The sequence below is a fragment of the Pseudopipra pipra genome, chromosome 9, assembly GCF_036250125.1.
Source record: "Pseudopipra pipra isolate bDixPip1 chromosome 9, bDixPip1.hap1, whole genome shotgun sequence".
NCBI lineage: Eukaryota > Metazoa > Chordata > Aves > Passeriformes > Pipridae > Pseudopipra > Pseudopipra pipra.
The window spans coordinates 26,023,196-26,042,780 of NC_087557.1; the positions used below are offsets into that span (position 1 = coordinate 26,023,196).

The following is a 19,585-nucleotide window of genomic DNA, read 5'->3' on the forward strand; positions in this document are numbered from 1 at the left end:
CAGTTATTCTCTCAGCCTGAGTACGTGAGTAGTGCTTCCCTGTATCTGCTGGCAGTCACAGCCTGCTGGTGCTCACCCAGGTCCCACTGCTCTGAACCCACTGACACCAACATCTACTGGCATGTCTCTGAAATGGTGTGTGCTGGAGGAGAGAGATTTGTTTCCTAATTTACCTGTTTATGGATCCCATCAGTCTGTAAATGGTGTGGTGGAATAGGAACTTCTGTTTTGTGCCAGTTGCTTAAAAGAAAAAGTTCAGTTTGCCAGTGAGGGCAAACACTGGTGACTGCTCTTTGCAGGAGGTGCAGCTTGTTTGACTTGGGGTTCTTTGTCTCTCTCTTCAGCTACTGTAAATAAAACTCTGCAAGTTATATGACCATACTGCTGCTTTCTGCTGAGGATCTTTTTCCAAAGCGTGCTGAATTAATCATGTATGAGCTGCCATAGTTCTCATGGCACATGGGATTTCTTTTCCTTCTCTAGATCCTGTTTGTGAAGGCAAAAAGATCCTGGTCTGCCACATGCAGCTAATCTCAAACCTGTGAGAAGCAGCTGCTCCCTATGGGACCAGTGGGTAGTTATGGGGTCTGGTGAGGGGGGTGTGCTTCTCTGTGTCTGCTACAGGCAAACACAGGAGGACTTCTGGTCTGTGGCATCTGAGAACTGAATCCATCCTGACACCAGGTACTTTGAGGGAGTGGAGAAGCTGCTCACTGTGTCCAGTGACGGTGCTGGGAGGGCAGTGGAGGAACAGAGAAGCAGAAAGCTTAAGTGTATTAGTAGAGAGGCTTTGTGGCAGAGCTAATGAGTTGGAGTCAAGTGTTTTAAACAGATGCTTCCCCAGGCTCTGTGTAAAATAAAACTTGTGAAGGCACAATGGTGCTAGGCAATGTTTGACGTGATGACCTTATAATCACTTCATTTAAGGATGTGATTAATGATCTGTGCTATGCCATGTTATAACTTGATATCCCATATGGAGGCCAGAGACATCTGCTGTGTTACAGAGGGTAAATATTCGCAAGGCAGCATCCTACAGACCTTGTTCAAAGCTTACTGAAGTAACTGCAACAACTTCCATGAAGTTCTGTGGCATCTGCCTAAGCCACAGAAAGGCCTGAACAGTCTGGTTTTTTCCTGCAACCTGCAGTTGAGGAGATAGGATACCCATTGAAAAGGTTTCCAGACCTTCACAGAAGGACTTCCAGTGCTGACCTTGAATTTTCACTTAATTCTTGCTTATTTTGCTGCTCTGGAGAGTAAAGGACTCACTTTATGAAGAGTTCTACTGTAGTACTGCAGAATGAGCCATGAGGGGCCTGAAAGTTTTTGCAAGTCACAAAAACTTTCAAGAGATCACACCCGTGTCCGAGCTCTTAGATATTTTGAAGGGACATGAGCTGTATCACCCTGACATTGCTTTTCTGCCTGTATTTCCAGGTCTTAATCATCCTTGTTGACTTCGTGTTGCCTTGTGAAGCCCCAGTCCTTGGGTGAAGACTGTTGGATGCGAAACAAAAGCATCAGCTCCCTAAGCAGTGACAGGCTGATCAAGGACATGTCTCCTCTTCAGACAGAAACACCATCTGTTCATGATGTTGAGTCTGACATCCCTCAAAGCTAGCTTTTCCAGGAATCCAAACTGGCAAGAGTGATGTGATTTGTGCTGCTGGTAATTAGTATCTCTTGTGGTCTGGCGTGCTGCAGGTTGACCACCAGGTGGATATAAGAGGCACAAATTAAGTCTCTTTTTGTTGTCTCACAAAGCAACGTCAGATCTGTTCCAAAGGGGAATTGGTCTCCATGTCCAGGGACAGGTTGAATTTGGAAAGCTATAATTCATCTTTTTACCCATAGTAACTAGCTTAGCCTGCTTGCACTGGGAAACAGATGCTGTTGGTCTAAATCACCGTGCAGGTGCTTTTCCCCATGGGGAAGAGGGATATGAACATATTTGCACGTGAGGCACCGGACCATGCCTGCAGCCAGCCTCCAGTGTTGTCCGTGGCTCAACTGGGCAGCAGTACCCTGCTTAAGGGAGTTCTTGAGTGGCTGGATGGACAGAAGGACACTGTGGGCAGGCCAATGGATCCTTTGGTGGATTTGGTTCCCGAGGCTGAACTCCTGTGGTACATCATCCAGTGTCAGGAGGTGGCACAGCTGGCTGGCCTCTTCCTCGTGTATAGGGCTCAGCCACAAGAATTGGATTCAGAGAGGACATGGCATATGGTTATTGTTTCCTTTCAGATTCCATCATTTTCATTTTTCTTCATGATCAAAATTCCAGTTCACCACTGCTGGTTTGTGATGCCACTAAAATCCCATCCTCAGGAATGTCCTCAAATTCACCTAAGGCATACTCCCGATAGGAAGAGCATAAATTCTCTTGGAAGGACAGTTTCTTGTTCCTGTGATGTTTCATGTTTGGGGCCTGACTCTGTTCTCATGAATATCAGTGGCTCTTGTGGTGCTGCTTCCATTGCCTTGGCAGCTCCAATGCAGATCACATGTATTGGTGTATTCTCCCTGGAAAAGAAGGGAAAGACAAGTAAAACTATAATAGTGTGTAATGTGTAACAAACTACATACAAACTACAATACACAAACCAAACTCTGATTTCAGTTAATGAGGAGCCAACAGTCCTTCAACTAAATCTCTACCAGCCACTTCTTTTAAAGAAGAAGATGTAACACTGAAGTCTCTGATGAATCACATTTGAAATCACGAGGGAGAGCAGCTGATGGGCACACTTTGTGGTTTTGTCTCTTCAAGATCAACTACATCTTGTTGAGATCTGGTCAGCAGAGAGATCCATGATATGCCAGAGGGAAGTGAACTGGGTGTTTGACTCCTGGGAGAATAAAACCACATAACTTCAGGTCTGCTCTCCCAGTGATGCTGCTTGCTAATTAGGTTGTCAGTGAGGCACTGAGAATTAAACAGAGGAGACATAATCCTCCCTGCAAGGTAATTAAAAATATTTGCCCCTTGCTGATAACTGACCCGCTGATTTCCTCCTGTTTGAGAAAGCTTCATAAAAAATTACTGAACTCTTTTTGTAATAGGACAGCCACTTGCACAGATGTTTCCTGTCTGCTGACTTTCCAGTGTTTTGAGAAGGTATCACAGGAAGGAGAAACTTGTTTGAAATTCTGAAAGCCTATTTTCTTTGTTTGTTTGTGCGAAGGGGAAAAATTATCTCCAGATCATTTTAAAAACCATAACAAACCACAAAAGTGCTCTGGAAGTAGAGCATCAGATCAGAGGGTAGAAGCAAAGCTTTAGTGATGCTGGAAGTCAGGCTGATGGTACCTGCTGACTGTCCAGTTGAGATTCCCATCTGTTCAGGGCTCAAATCCCACGCAACGTGGCACGAAGGCAACTCTTTATACCTTTCTCAGTCTGTCTCCCAGTCTCTCCTGTTCTGATTTCAACTTCCTCGACACTGTGCATGGGATTCTTGGCATGAGTGGATCATGCGGGAGAGGTGTCCAGGCCAGGTTACAGGGTTTTGAAGAGAGGGGCTCGGTGGGTTCGGGTGGGCTGAGTGCTCTACAGGCACATGGTGAGGAGCTGCAGCAGCCTGAGGAGATGCAACCTGGTGAGCAAATACAGGTATTCTGCCTGCAGTCTTCAGCTGAAATGATTAATTGGGAGCTGATTGAGCCCTGCTCTAAGGGGGTTGATGGACAGTATGAGAAGCCATGGGCATGGGAACATCTGCTGGTGGAACTCGGGACAGCTGGTCCTGATGCTTCAGGTCATGAAGACAGTGCTGCTCATGGTGAGAGAGCTCCTGGGAAGAGAAGAGTAAAAGCAGGAATCATCCCTGCTGAGATGCACTGAGTACATTGGATATTGCAGTTGTACGGAGTGAGACTAGGCATGAAGTGTATCTGCCAGGTCTCTCTGATAAGGAAAGCCGGTTTGGGTCTATATTCAGAAAAAAACAAAAGTTTCACCCTGATGTGGGAACAGTCATATGGGACTAGGTAAAATAATCTACCTTACCTATTATTCTGCCTCAACAGCTCTCAATAACAGAGGCTTAGATTAGAAGGACAGTGGCAAACCTAGAGCAAGCTTTCCTCCTTAGTCATTCCCAGTCATAACACGGTGAGCCAGAAGCTGCAACTGGTCTGTTGTGTTTGACAGTCCAGTTTTATCTGTGTTCTGGGTCTGAGAACATTAATACTGGTGTTCTTCACAGTAGAGTCCTGTGATTTTAATTACACATTGTACAAGGAAGTGTCTGTTTCGTGGGTTTAAATCCCCTGCATTGTAAATTCACAGCTGCCTCTAGGAATGACAAATACTAATCTCTTTTTTGCCTCCTTCTTTATGTTGTAGACATGTAAACATTGCTACAGAAATTGACTTTTTTCCCTTCTGAAGTGCCAGAGACAGCACAGAACCATGAGACAGAGAGGATCCTGCCACAGTGCAAACTTTCAGACAGACATGGTGGCATTCAGAGCTGGTTTGGAGCAACAACAGATTCAGTCTGGCATTTCCTTCCCTAAAGAGGCAATTAAACTGTAAGCTCACAGAGAGGTGCCAGTTCTGGAGATCTCATGGAAATCTGCAGGGGGATATTTCTGCAGTGACCTTTGTCTAATGATCTTATTAAGGGCCATAAACTTCCAGGCATTCTCTGTCTCCCACACACTCTTGTGTGACGGGCATGGTTCAGCTGGCAGCAGCATGGGCTGCTGCATTTTGCTCCTGTCATGCTGAGGAATTGGGCCATTGGCATGCTGCTGTTCTCCTAAGTGTGGATGCTGCTCATGTGCTTTCACTTGAGTATGAGTCCCAAACAAAATCCTTTGAAACCTCCATGGATCATTCTCACCCTTCCCACCTTTTTCACTTATCCTTGCAGAGAGAAAACTCACATAGCCAGTGTGTTGTATGAGGGCTTCATATGTGGTAGTCACCATCCTGACCTGCTCCAGGCCAGGAGGTGATGGCACTGAAGCCCAGCCTTTGTGGGTGCAAGAGGGCTTGAGACAGGTTTCTTAGCACTGAAACCAGAGTCAGGAACTGACAGTGGGAAAAGGCAGGCAGACAATGTTGCCTCACATTCAAAAATTTCTGACTTCAGCTAATTTCTGAATTCAGCAGAAGCAGGGAACAAACAGCTTCTCCCAGAGGAATATAATTTCTAATCAGCTGAGAGTTGGGATCTTTTTTCTGAAGAAGGCAGGGCTTCCAGTGCCTGGCAAGTTTAAAACTAGAAGCCATCAGTCTGGCAAAACCCCCTTGGCAAATCATGAATGCTCATGAGCTATCAAAGCTCCGCAAGGAAATGAATCTGCTCTGATTTATACCAGTGGGAAATCTAGCCTTTAATTTTAGTTCTTGAATTAGCAGTTGTTTTAATCACATGAATGCAGTCTGCCAGGTTGTCAGGGCCACATGTGCGAAACACAGAATTATTGTTTCAGTGGAGCTCGAAATATGCAATGTTTCAGTAAAGCATTTTTATTGGGTTTATGGACCATTAAGCAGAAAGTGTGATGGAGAGACATGCAACAGCAAAACAGAAGCAGAAGCAGCCTTCTTCATCAGTGCTTTGAGCAATTAGGGAACAACTCACAGGTCATTCAGTATTAATTGGTCCCCTTTGGAGCTTAAGTGCTTTATGAATGCTATTATACAACTTGATAGCAGTGGGCTCGAATCAAAGACCCTGACGGTCTCTTTCCCTCTGACATCCACTGTTCCTACATAAACAGGGCTTATTCAACTGCTTCTGTTGAACTCTGTGGAGTTACACCAAGAATGAGTTCAGCCACTCTGGTTTCTACCCAGCAACAGTCAGCAAACACTAAACACCAGTTCTGCCACATGTACAGTTGTCTCTCTCAGATGTGCCAGAGGGTGATTTCTCTAGAAAATCTTCCATTGTGCACTCTCCCCTCACTTCTCTGATAGGGTTGAGTACTGAGCCATTTTGAACTTTGTGTTATGAGTCCAGGGAATCCCTAGAGGAGACACTGCATCTCTGGAAAGATCTGAAATGAGATTTCCCAGTTATTTCTTTCTATAAGGCCAGGCAGTCAACGCATCTGATCAGCACTGCTTTTCCAACACCCTCCTGCCCTCTTGCTCAAACAATGCAGTGTGCCGTTGGCTTTACTTAAGCTAAGGAGAAAACAGAGTTGTCTTCCCTGGCAGAGAATGAACCTCTTTCTGAAAAGCTTGTTTTTGCCTGAATTTCTAGGATGACCTGCAAGGTGAAATACAGTATGGTGCAGTAGAGGAGGATGCTGTATTAAGAATACTCAGGCTGGAGTGGTGCCTGGAGAATAGAGAGAAGTGTTCATTTCTCTTCAGTGATTTCTCTCTTTGACCTTTGTTTTTCACCATCTTTTTTACCTTTCTCCTTTTCTCTCTCTCAATCATGAAAGCAGTAATTTAAGAAAGAGGAGAGCATGATTGATGTTCAGTCAGCTCCAGCCTGGTTTGTACAGGATTCTTCTGCAATAAATTGGAGAGGAGCCTCTGCTCAGCTGTTGCTGGCAGCATCCAGGCTGGTTACAGCAAGTGTGGGCATGGAGAGCAGATGAGGACATGTGATTATCAGCACCTCTTCAGCTGTGGGTGGATTATCTACACACCATCCAGTGCATAAGTTGCAGTTTGCTATGTTTCCTGTGGTCACCAACTCTGCAAGCAGACAGAGGTTGGCTTCTTAATATGGGAGTTAAGATTTTTACTGTGCTTGCAACAGGGTCTAGCATTAGACGTGTTTTTAGTGTAAGTGCCTTTGAGTGTACCTGAGATCTGATTGCCACTTTAAACATCAGTTTTGCATCTGGGGACAGTTTTCTTTTAACTTGCCAGCCCCCCACACCCTGGACGTTCCGCCTCTGGAGGTCCTGTCTCAGCACCCCTCACTGCCGGCCGCCCAGCAAAGACTCCCTCCTGCATCCCTCCTGCGTCCCTCCTGCATCCCTCCTGCATCCCTCCAGCATCCAAAGGCACCGCACGCCAGTTGTATTTTTTTTTTTTATTCGTAACGTGCGTTTCAGACCTCTCGTGTTTGAGAGATCCGTGCCTCGCTGCAGCATCGAGAGCCTACATCCTACTCCTTGGCATTTGGCGGTGTCTGTCCTTCTCCCCTGCGGCGGCCGCGCTCTGTTCCCCGCCCCGGGGCCGCCGCAGGGCGGCTGGGGCTGACCCTCGGCGTAGACGCGCTCCTGGGTTTTTCCTCTCCCTAAGGGAAAAAAAAAAAAAAAAAGGGGGGCTGTTCTGCTCCGGGCACCTCTGTGAGCTGAAGGGGGCGGGAGCTGCAGCCTTGAAGTAGAAAAGGAAGAAGGAAAAGGAGCGGGAGAGGGTGAGCGGTGCCGGACAGCGGGGAGCGGTGGGCTGAGCCTCGCTGGGCACCGCGGGTTCGTTCGAGGAGGAGGAGGCGGCAGGAGAGGATGCGGCGGGGCAGGGATGCTGCGGCTAAACCCCCTTCTGCCTAAGGAGAACAACATCATCCTCCGAGGGGAAGGAGGAAAGTGGGGAGAAGGCAGCCGAGCTCGCACAGAGCCTGCTGAGCTCTTTCGAGGACTGCCCCCCTGACACCCCAGCAAAGTTTCCGGACCTCGGTGACGAGAGGGGAGGAGGGATGTGAGATCCTTCTCCTCCCAGCTCACAGCTGGGCTTCCACCCCTGGCATTGCTGGGACTAGCCATGGCTTTGTCATCCCGGACCGAAGGGTGAAAGGGAGACCCGGGACACTTCTCTCCATCGCCTTCCCTGGCTCCACGTTCCAGCCCAGGTGAGTGTCCTCCCCTTCCAGACACCGAGGCTCTCTCTGGCCCTGCCGAAGAGTTTCCCAGCACTTTGCCCAGGGAAAAAAACTCTTGTGCTTCTCCTGGTAGCTACAGGGTACGTGTCTGTGTGTTTGTGAGTCTGCCTGTGTGCAGGAGGTTGTTGTAGCTGCCTGACTGCAATTTCTGTTTGCTGATCACTGTCATTATTTTGCTGTGCCATCACACCTCTAGGAAGGAGACTCATCTGAGGTCTGACAAATATTTTGGTTGTGCTGTTGCAATGAGATGGTGTGGAAGGATGACAGCTCGATCCCCCTCACGACAACTAAGAGGGAAACGTGCTTAGCTGTACATGCTGCTGGTATGGCTTTAGATGCTCCTAAAATGCTGGATGAATATGTCAGCATGTCCTTTGAGCTCTAGGAAGTCTCAGAGATATGGATGAAAGTCTCTCTTTGCCCCCCTGAGAATATAGGGAGGGATGGATATTCCCCTGGAAGGAATCACTGTAGCCTCTGGATTTCCATCATGCTAGCTTGGACATGCAGCTTTTATTCTTATACAGCAGTGCTTGCAGTAGTGCATTTCAAGCTGAAATATTCTTTGGAGAAGAAACCTACACTTCAATCCATAAGAAAAGAACCTGTTTCAAACAAAGAGCCCAAAGAGAACTTTTTACAATCCTGATGGAACAGAAGTTGTTCATTTTGGGCAGTAAAATTTGGCTGGAAAGTTGGTCATTTTTTAAGCCACTGATTTTGCTGAAGTCAAAGGTAAAAGCTACCAGAGATCCTCAGGTAGGTCAGCAGTGGCAGCTGATCCACACCAGTATATTCTTGTGGCTGAGATGGGAATGGAGAAGGACCCTGACCCTATTACCCACAGCATCAGCCTGTGCTTTAGGAAATGACAGGAGAGCAAAGATGCTTTTGCTGTGCATGACAATCAGAATAAACATGGACTTTGTGTTGTTGCAGGGATTTATTAGGTAGAGAATAGCATATGGCATTCTGTGGCTTTGGTTTGTTTTTTGCTTTACCCTCCACTGCTCTGCTGGCTTTCTCATCCCCATGTCATCTGGTTTTCCAACTGGAATCCCTTGTGTATAATCCCTGATGTTTTCCATGGAGATCAAGAAAACAGCAAACAGTGATCTACTTTCTGAATGTTCCCAGCCCAGAAATACTGTCTTCTCTGTGCTGTTGGTTACCCTGTGGTGTGTGTGCAGGTCATGTCCCAACCCCGTGACAATGTCTGTCTTCCAGGATCTTCTCTCCCCAAGCTCATGGAAGAGGTTCCCCTTAGAATCTCCAGGGAGTCCATTGCTTTCTGTTGGGAAAGATCTGTTACCCCATGTAGCTGCTCCAAGCAAGGAGGATAGGAAAGAAGTTTTGGCTTGGACATAGCATGGCCAGAGCACCTATGATGCAGCCATAGAAAGGGTGTGATAAGCCCCAGAATTGCTCACACAGTTTAAATGAGATCTCAAGCCTGACTCCTTTCTTCCCTTGTCACTTGCCAGGAGGCAGATAGTGGCTGTTTCCTGACCAGTCACTTGGCACAACCTGTCAACTGTCTGTCTGCCTTATGGGGGTCCAAGGAGCAGCCAATGCCTCCTCCAGTCAAGCTGCAGTGTGAGAGGTCTCAGTCCTTTACATTACACATCCCTGTTTCTGTACTGTAGATCTGGTCCCCTTTCCTTCTAGGAAGCAACCATGAATGCATGGGAAGCTAATGGTGCCTGAACCCATCCTGAACTCAGCTGGATCATCCTCTCATGTCATTTATCCTTCTGGAGTGGATCTGTGGTTCTCTTTTACCTGCTGGGGTGAACTGTCCTTGGATGGACCACCCTGACTTATCATTGTCCATGGTGCTTGAATGAGCCTCTTCTCCTCCTCCTCCCCTGTTACTGCCTGGCAAGGTCCAGTGAGGATTTTGCCCAAGCTTAACCCCCTACATTCAGGGTTCTGTAGTGATGAACAAAAACTGCTAGGCAGAGAAAATAAGCTACCAGGGGCCATGCTGGGTGATATCACTGTATCCTTGAAAGCAGCCAGAAACCAGCATGGTCTCTTTACAGTGATCACAGGTGACTACTGAGAGACCCGATGGGCAACAGGTTGAAGCTCCTCTTGAAAATCTCAGTGGGAGCCTGACCTCTGATGATGTCTTGCCTAGGAGTAGAGAATGCCAGCTTATTTGTGCATCCCACTGGCTCCCAGCAGCCATGATAGCTGCCTGGCTCTCCCAGGAGGGGGAAATCTTTCAGAGTGGAAGAGGGTGAGGGCTGAGGAGTCAAGAAACCTGGAAGAGTGAATCTGTGATGTGATTTAACCACAAGAAGCCACACAGTTCCCTGGTGAGCACTTTGCAGTGGGAGAATGTAGGAGGAAGGGCCACACTGGGCTGTCTGCAGCCTCTGTGTGCAAAAGGTTGAGAGTAGCATTCGCAAGAGCTGGTTTGCAAACAGTGTGTGTATGTGTGTCTTTAACCAGAAGTTATCTTGCTGCTGGTCCAGGGCTGCTGAAGGAGGCAGAACCAGGGTTCCAGCTCACATCAGCATGCCAGGGTTCCCAGGCAGAACAAAAGGACACTTCTAGGGAAACATGCATATGTGTTAGCCTGGCTAATTGAGAAAATGCCTCTTCTCCCTCAGACACTCTTAGTTTCCTGAAAAATCTTTGCCCGCTGAGAGACCCCTTCCCAGTCAGGCATCCTTAGATGAGGAAGGATTTAATCTTTTCATGCACCTGTCCCTATTGGCTCCAGCTGATGTCTCACTGAATATGAACTTCACTTGAAGTTCACTGCTGCACTTATTCAGGTCTAAACAAAAGCCCAAGCCAAGGAAATCAGATGTGACACCCAATAAAGCAGCAGAGAGCTTTGCCTCAGCTGGAGATGCTGGAAAATTTTATAACCTAGGAAACATGTTGAAAATGCCAGGCTGATCCCACTGGCATGTTTCAGGGTGACGGGTGATGGTTTATTGTTTGGTTTGATGTTGTTTTTTTTTTTTAATTTAGCAGGTGTAGACTGGTAATAGCACAACAGTGATTCTTGGCTCCTGCAGTAGAAACTGTGTGGTATCAGCTTTCTGCTGACAGCACTTTTGAAAGGATTTGACAGCAGAGGGGGGAAGAAGCTCGGGAGCTAGGCAGGGGAGTAGGAGAGAGCAGACCGCTATTGTTTGCCATCAGGCTGGGAAGAGAAATGCTCTCCTGCCTGTAAAATCAAAGACATCACCAGCAAACTGCTGACAATTTGGCCTCTGGCAATTTGACTTTCCAGCGAAGTACAGCAAACACAAAGCCAGCTCTTATCACATCCAATAACCTTCTCCATGGAGAAGCTGCTACTGTCAGTCAGGGCTATGTGTTCCTGCCTTGGGTCCTAGGCCAATCCACACACAGGCTCTTTTTCAGCTTCATCACCTCAGTTTCCATGAGCCTCCATCCAGGAGCTGCTGTTGCTTGTGCACAAACATTGTGCAAGCTTGGTTTTACAGTTGCTGAGGCAAACAAGTTCCTGGTCCCTTTCTGTGGGATCTCCTGTGATCACGCTGAAGACGGTGTGATTCATGGCAGAAAGCATGGTCCAGCTGACAAAATACACACATTTGAACTCTTTTCTTATAGACTTCTGTGACTGACAATGTGTCATTCACAGTATCTGTGGATGGCATCATCCATAGGGATAGCAAAGGACATTGAGCACACTGGGCTCAGTGCTCCAGCCTGATGCTGACTGCATGTGACCACCACGGTCAGGGGGAGCCCAAACTTGACAGCAGGCTTGGATTTGCGCTTACTTGTTGGCACCAGCAAACCTGGAGAAGTTACTGGGGGAAAGGTGCCTTGAGTTCACTGCCTGACAGCTGCATGGTTCTTTGTTCCTCTCCAGGGATTCCCAGGCAGCAGGAGACCGGAGATAGCCTTCTCAACACAGCATACACCCCGTGAGGACTGAAGTGACCTCTGAGACTCATCTCAACATGTTCAGCGAAAAGAGCAGTGCCTCTTTGTCCCAAAAACCCATCCAGAAAAAGACCCGACCTCAGGGCCTCCCCTCCCCTGCTCTCTGCTGCGCTTGTGGACTCTGCATCATGCTAGCAGGGATCAACATCACTTTAGTGGGAGCATTTGCCTTTGGGACCTTCCTCCCCGTGAACAACCCTCCCATCATCATTGGACCCATCTTGTTGGTGGTGGCTTTCACATTCTTTGGTGCCTGCTGCATCTGCAGTCGGAGGCCCCCAGCTCATGGGGCCAGGAAATCCAAACCAGGTTCCAACATTGGGCTCATCAAACCTGGCAACACAGCCTTTGAAATTGAAACTAGTGAGCACACGGTGCAGGATACCACTGCTGTTCAGCTGAGCCCCACAAATTCCCCCATCTCCTCCAAAAAGTCCACACCGGTTCATGAGAACACCAAGACTTGCAAACTCTTCACCATGGAAGGCAACGGGCCAGTGGCCAAATACACCACAGGAGGAGAGGCCATACAGCTCAACTTGCCCAGGGACCTGGCTGCATCCTAAACCCAGGCAGAGCTTTTGTCAGCAGCCAGCCAAACACTGCAATGGCTGGGCTGGAAAACCCTGATGTACCATCAGTCAGAGGTGTGGGAAAGGTGCTCGTGAAAAGCCAGTAGACAGTCAGGTCTCTCTGAACCAATTTAAGAGAGGAGGATGCAACAGCTGAAAAAAAAAATACAGATTTTTGCCGAAACATGCCCATTATATGGTTTTTAAAAGAAAATTGATAATGATGTTGCTGTGAAAAGCTGACTCTCAGTTCCTGGAAATACACTGCCTTTTTTGGGGAGCAGATAGGAAGAGGGGAATGAATTAATTTGTCTAGTATAACATGGAAATGTGATGGTTGGAAGGAGAGGCTACGTGGGACTGACAAATGACAGCTCTTTCTTCTCAGAAGTGAAGCAATTCTTGGACATAAAAGAAGCAGGAATGCAGTAAATTACAGGTTGATGCTACTCAGTCACAAGAAGATTTGGACATTTTTAGTGCCAGACTTTTTGACAGTAGGGACAAAGCTATGTGTTTGCTATTGGAAAAGCATTGTGAAACAATCTCCACTCTGTTGAAAATCCTTGCAACATCTTGCCTTCGTTTGGGTGATTTTGCCACCCATTGCAAGAGAACGAATCACAAGGATCACAATTAGTGCTCATGTTTTCCTCTTGTGTTAATGAGTTTGAGCTGCAGTTGTGCTACTCCACGAAGTATTTATCTTGGAAGGTCAGGCAGGCTGAATCCTGAAGTAACCAGAGACTAACAGGAACCTGCAAATGAAATTTTTGGGCAATGATTATGTACTGAGTGCTAGGCAACTTCCTTCCCATATTGTTGTGGAAGGCTGACCTGGGACACATATCACCTTGGGGCAGGGAGTAGTTAACTGTATGGGCTTCAGTATAGCTGTGCTCGAAGATGGTGAGTGTATCTCCTTCCCTGAAGTGACTGGGAGATCCATTACAAGGAGTGGATCTCTTCGCTGCAGGAAATGGGATGCTCAGTGTGTTCATGGGCTTGCAAAGCAATGGGATGAGCTTGCAGAAGGGAATTTATTAAGAGCTGTTCCAAGCAAAGACACCCCCTCTGCCTTGGAAAGACCCTAATCTGATGAATTAGTGCTGCAAAGGATTTGTGTTGTGACAGGGCCACGGTCCCCCTGGGCCACAAGCAGAGCTCTGCATGGCCAGGCTGTGAGAGCCACGTGACTGGTGTGCTGGGTTAAGTGAGGGCACGTGTGGTCATAGGGGAGCCATGGTGCTGTGCAGTCCATGTATGTGGTGTCCTGGTTGCTTTGGGCAGCCACTGTGCAGCTGATGACACCCTCATGAACTTGGATTGAGGTTGGATTGAAAAACTCCTTTGTGAAAGGTGACTAAACACTCAGTCTCAATGTGGGTCCTCCCTGAGTGCTGCAACAGTTTGCTGCCTTTAACAGCTCCTTCTACAACAAGGAATTACATCCGTGATTTTAGCAGGGCTGGTCTATACTGGCTAGAAGGAGAAGAGGCAGGCTTGGGAGAAGGATGTTTGTGTGGGCCTGGGAAGATGTGGGTTCAAACGTTTGGTGCAGCCTCCAGGTCCTGGGCAACTCATTTGGTTGTGCTGCTGCTCAGCTCCCTGCCTGTGCAAAAGGGAAAACTCCTGCTCCCAGCTCCACTTAGAGCTGCTTCAAAGATGAGCAGCAAGGTTGGTATTAGCACACCTGAGTCTGGAGATTGCTTGAAGGTGGATGAGCCTGCATGATCTGATCTCTGCATGACTTCCTTTAGAGCTTGTTTTCACGGGTGTGCTCTGCCTCCAGCACCGCCTGCCATCGGCATGCAGGAACTGCTGTGCTGAGCAAAAGGCTCCCATGATTTTTGTCTGCCCGAGAGTGCTGTAGCAATAGCTTGCTGATGTAGGTTTGATTACCAGCTTGCCTTTTGGAATAGCAAACAACAGTTTGGAAGTCCTTTAGAGGCGTTTCCCACATGAATATGGTTACTGCAGCACTTTTCTTTGAGCACTTGGAGCCAAAAAGTTAGTAAAATCAAGTGGTAACCACACAGCTCCTTTTTTTTATTCACTGAAGACTTGAAAGCCAAGTCTGGAGTGCATACTGGAATCACTCCTTATCACAGCTGCACTGTGAAATGCTTCCAGTGCTGGATAATACAATGGCTGATCCCATACAAGTCGAAGGCCCCTTGGGCAGGAAAGAGGACAAAAGCAGAACTTTGAGGGCCAGTTAGGAGTTCAGTGTGGTTCACTTGCATTGTGGCATCACAACCACTGCCATATAGGGAGTCCTGACACAGCCCTGGGACCTGGCTTGTCCTGTGCTGCCCATACAGGTCACCACAAAGCTGGTGTTGCTCTGGGAGCTGAAATCCTTGGGACCTAAGAGATGACAACCAGCAGAGATGGAATCTGGGCAAGCAGAGGTGTAGGACGAGTGAGATGCTGATCCCCTGGTGTAGTGGGTCTGTTTGCCAGGCCATGACCCCAGCTGCCTGCCTGCAGAGCCAGGTGGGCATGAGAACATCTGCTGCCTTCCTGCTTTTTCCTTTTTCTGTCTTTTGGAATTTCCATGTCTGTCTGTCTGTCTCTCCACTCTCTGACCGGCTGTTACTAATGTTGTTGTGAATCTTGTGCCTCCTCGTGTACTGGGAGATAGGGAGAGTTTCTTGTTCTCCAAGTCAGTGTTTCTGGTGTGAGTCTTTTTTTGAAATTGCTATTTCCGTGTGTGCAATGTGGAATTTGGAAAAGACAGACCCATTAAAATAATTGCACTCAGAAAGCATTTGGCCTGCCTGCTTTTTCAGTCTAACAACCACCTTCTCCCTTTTCCCCATACTGTGTGTGCCCCAATCCTGTCTGTATTCATTTTGCCTTGTGCTCCTCGCTCTGCTGCTTGATTTCCTAGAAATGCAAGTACCTGCAAGGAAAAAAGCATCCCTAAGAGTTCATGTTGCCTCTTGAATGCCACTTTTCCTTGAAGTCCTGGTTGTCTAAACACTAGTCCCACTGCCTCCTCTCACAGTCCTTTCTTTGACTAACTCAGGAATAGCCAAATTCAGCCTTTTTTTTTTTTTCTACATGTGTACATTAGCTGCCCCTGGGTACCTGAACAGGCCAGGTGTGAATTGTGGGTCTCTGGTTTATCAGGAACACGGGAGGAGCAGGTTTCTGGTCTGGGGTGGGTGAGGACTGTGGTCTACTCTGATTCAGTCTCTGGTGATGGAGGACTGGATTACTTTAGCAGATCCCTCCCAGTCCGGGGTATAGATGGTATTTAATTTATGGTGCAGGGAAAGGGTGGAAGCTGTATCTGTTGTGTGCTTATGTGTGTCTAGGATTGGTGCTGTCACCTTTCCGTGCTCCTTCCGGGCTTAGCCCAACACGGTCTCTTGGAGATGAGTCAAGGAAGGATAGCACAGCGAGAATAAAGAGGATTTGAGAGCCTTGCAAATTCACCTCGTCAAAGGGCTTCTCTCCCATGTGCAGCCAAGTGATTTGAGACGAGAGGAAATCTCTCCGTTCCAGGCAGGCTGGCTGGCTAAAGACCTGGGAAATGAGCTGCCTAAGAAGGCTCCACTGACAATGTGTGTAAAATAAAAACCTTTTCCTTCAGAAAGGATTTTTTTGGCCATTAGGAAGAACTCCCTGGAAAGGTTTTTCTTTTTTTAATAGTGGGACCAGAGAAAAAAGCACAGAGCATCCATTGCCATCCTCCTGGACTTGCAGCCTGTAGTATTCCTGCCACAGCAGCTGCTCAACACTAACCTGAACCATGAGCTTCTCCCTCCATCTGGAAGAATAAACCAGAAATATTACGTGAAATGTAATTAACTTTTTCTAATTTCCAGCCCAAATTTATCTGTGGCTGGTTTATTTCCTTTATCATTGTACCAACAGTGGCTTTTGACCAAGATACCTTTTTACCTCCTGGACAATTTTATCCCTGAAACATTTTAGATTTGCTGCAGATTTCCTAGAGCTTTCCTTTCTTTAGGCTGAGCTGGCTGACCCCTTCCATCCTTCCCTCCTGTGAAATACTCACCCTTGCCGAGGAGCCCTCATTTCCCTCTCTGGCTTATTGCTCTGATTTTGGCTCAGGAGCTCCATGAATGGTCCTAACTGCCATTCTTTTGCAGGACTCACAAGTCCACAGCAAAGTTCAAACCTTCCAGGTCTGTCTTGTGCAAGAAATTGGGCATTTTTCCCTGGATAAGTCCTGGAAGAGGGAAAAAAAACCATGAAAGAGCAAAAGCATCCATGAAAACGTGAAATTTCCATTTGCAAAGTCCCTCTGATAAAAAAAAAAAAAAAGAGCTTTTATGTCATTAGTCTCCAGTGAGTCCATAGCAAATGTGCTCAACTTAGAGGCTGAAAGGCTGGTTTTCTCCGACTGTCAGATGCTGTCAGCTCAGCTGAGCTTGCAGCATCCAGGGAAGGGATGTCCAGACACCGCTGGCAGCCCCACCTCAACAGGCTCTAGGAGAGGTTTCTATATTTGTTTAAAACTCCTGGCTTTCAGATCGATTACCCCAAAGAGCTCCTCCTTTGGAGTGGCCTCAGGGCAACACCCTGGTCATGTCCCCAGGGTGATATGAAGCCACAGCAGATGTTCATCCTCTGCAGGAGCACAGCCCTCTAAATGGGTTAAGGACATGGAGCATCTCCCTGGTGTTGTCTCACACTGTTTGCTCTCACTCACTTCCTAGGGAAGCCGGGAGCTTGATTTTTTTAAAATTTTAAAACCAATTTAAAGATCTTTGAGACTCACTCCATGCAGTCAGGGGGCTTCTGCTGTCCCAGCTGCCCCCACTGCTGGGAGGAGACCACTGTTCACCCAGGCTCACAGTGAACCACCAGGCTGCAGGAGACAGCTGGACAAGCAGGGTTGGTCAACAAGGATTGCTCCAAACAGGCTCATTTCCACGGCTTTGTTCAGTCTCATTTACAAAGTTTGTGCTGAAGAGATTTTGCTGTTTCCATCAGCAGATCTCCTGCTACTTCTAATCACTCCTAGTCTGTCTCTGTGGGACCTGCACACTCTGACACGGCATTGAATTCTCAGAGCACAGAGAGTGTCAGGCCTGGGAGGACAGATACTGTTTTTCAAGGCATCCTTGCATACAGAGTCCTCAGGAGTTTTTCTTGGGAGCCTACTGTCATCTGGAAATTTTGATTTCTTGAAATTGGCCTGTCCTGAGAAGACACTGGTTCTCATGATGCTTTTGCCAGGAAATAAACTTCCTGGGTTGCAGATGAAATTTCCGATCTGAACACTTGAGAATTGCTCTATTACTCAATCCTCCAGGCACCCCTAAAAAAAGATCTTGTTAAACTCTGTCTCTACATCAGGACCAAAATTCAAAGGCAGCTTTGGGACCACAATTCATTATCAGAACCCCTGTTTCCTACCAAATCCAAAAAGCCAGATTTCTCTGCAACAGTGCTTTTAATAAGCCATGCCTCTGGAGATCTCTATACCCTCCCAAAACCATCACAGTAGGTCTCTTCTGCTGAAGCCTTTTTTGGAGTTTCTCACATCCATCTGCTGTGACAGCGAACACAGTGTCATATGTAGCTCTCTGGCCTGGTGCCAGATGGATATTTGACAAAGTTTGTTATAAAGTCTGACAGAAAAATTATTTCTTTTGCTGGCACATAGGCAGGCAAGAATATTCTTTTGGAGACAAATCCTTCTCTGTTATCTCAGCATGAGAAATCAGTATGATCTATGGTTCATCTTTTTATCTCCAGCTGAGCCAGGCAAGCATGATGCTGTCATTAGGACCTTCTCCCACAGCAAGGGGCTGGTGCTTTATCCCATTTGCTGTCTCCGGGTCTGTGCTCTCTCCAGTCAGAGGCAGATTCAATGTGTGGGAAGGACATGCTGCTGGCAAACCCAAAGGGTCTGGCTTCTGCAGCTTCCTTAGGGCTGGGCACATCGCCGCTGCCTGCACCCCATGGCTGGTTGTGCAAATAAGCAGCCAGAGCTGGTTTCCAGGCTGGGAACCTTTCACAGGGCTATCAAGTTCACTGGAGAAAAAGAACCTTTGGCTGGCAATTACAGCTGCAGCTGGGAGTGGCAGAGTTGTTTGACTGGGGAGATAAACCCAGGCAGCAGAGCATGGAAAGCTCTCCAAGGTTGCCCTCCCAACTTCACCCTGCGTGACGGTATACAAATGGCTTTTCTTTTTTATGCTTCATCTGAAAACACCAATGTGCTCCAAAACGAAGGCAGATTTTTGCTGCATCCTTGCTGGATAAACCCATTCTCATGGCGATAAATCCCTGGAAATCACTCTGAATGTGGTCTGACACCACGGAGATGACCAGCACTCCCATCCATGCCCCTGGTGTTTTGCTATGTAGGTGCAAGTAGGGCAGTCCCTGCTCTGGGTAAAGAGAAAGACAACAGGCAAGTAAGGAATTTGAGGCACAGAGCCGAAAAGGCAGTGTCAGCTTTTCCCAAGGAAAGAAAAAAGCCACAACTCTCAACATCTGTAACATCCCAGGGCAAGAACTTCCATGCCTTAACTCTGTATTGTGTGGAGATCCACCTGCTCATATGTGCTGGCTTCGTTTGAAGGAGAGGGAGGGAAACTCTCTCTTTTCTCGATTAAATCTCGAAATGCACCTTTTGGGTGGGCCAGATTCAGACACTCAGTAGATGGCTGTAGATCCCCTTGTTCAGGGCAGCAATCTCTGAGGGTGAGAAATACACAGACAGGCTTTCTCTGCAGGGAACTGAGGGATGAACTGACTGAACAATCCTCTTGGCTGTTGTTTTCTTGACTTGATGCATTTCTCTGGCACAATGCTGAATTTCCCAGCAGCTCTGGGCTACACGTATTTTCACAGAGCCTCATTAAAAACATAGCTTCAGTTCTGAAAATCACGTTTGTTCTAAATAAGAGCTGTCTGGTGGGAGAATTAATTCCTCTGACTTAAGTCACCTCCCTGGAAGTGATGCTGTTGTCTTCGATTTCATGGCTCAGATGATTACGCTTTTCCAACACCCAAGAATAACGAGATTAGGGAATTTGTGGCAATGAAGGCACAGAGGAGGAACTGGCTAAGAAAAAGGGAAGAGAAATTGAATTTTCCTGTTAAAAGAAAAGGAAATGCCTATTTCACAGAGACAGTTTTACTTCTAGGAATAACAGTGGGGGAAACTCCCTGCGTGAACTAAAGTCTCTTATTAAATCTATCAAGTCCATTGTCACATTCAAAAAACTTCATGATCCTTAGATATACTATTTAAAGATAATTTGGGAA

The 19,585-nt window shown here is 47.2% G+C and overlaps 1 protein-coding gene across 2 annotated transcripts; it reads left to right on the forward strand.

Annotated features, from left to right (window-relative positions):
- The first annotated feature begins 7,074 nt into the window (after positions 1-7,074).
- On the forward strand, positions 7,075-15,092 carry TMEM275 (transmembrane protein 275). Of its 2 annotated transcripts, none has more exons than XM_064665315.1 (2): positions 7,075-7,775; positions 11,677-15,092. In XM_064665315.1, the coding sequence occupies exon 2, from the start codon at positions 11,768-11,770 to the stop codon at positions 12,314-12,316; it is 549 nt and encodes a 182-aa protein (XP_064521385.1). In that variant the 5' UTR covers positions 7,075-7,775; positions 11,677-11,767; the 3' UTR covers positions 12,317-15,092. The 2 variants fall into 2 exon arrangements, with proteins under 2 accessions (XP_064521385.1, XP_064521386.1); XM_064665316.1 differs by lacking the exon at positions 7,075-7,775 and adding an exon at positions 7,804-7,885.
- The last annotated feature ends 4,493 nt before the right edge of the window (positions 15,093-19,585 follow it).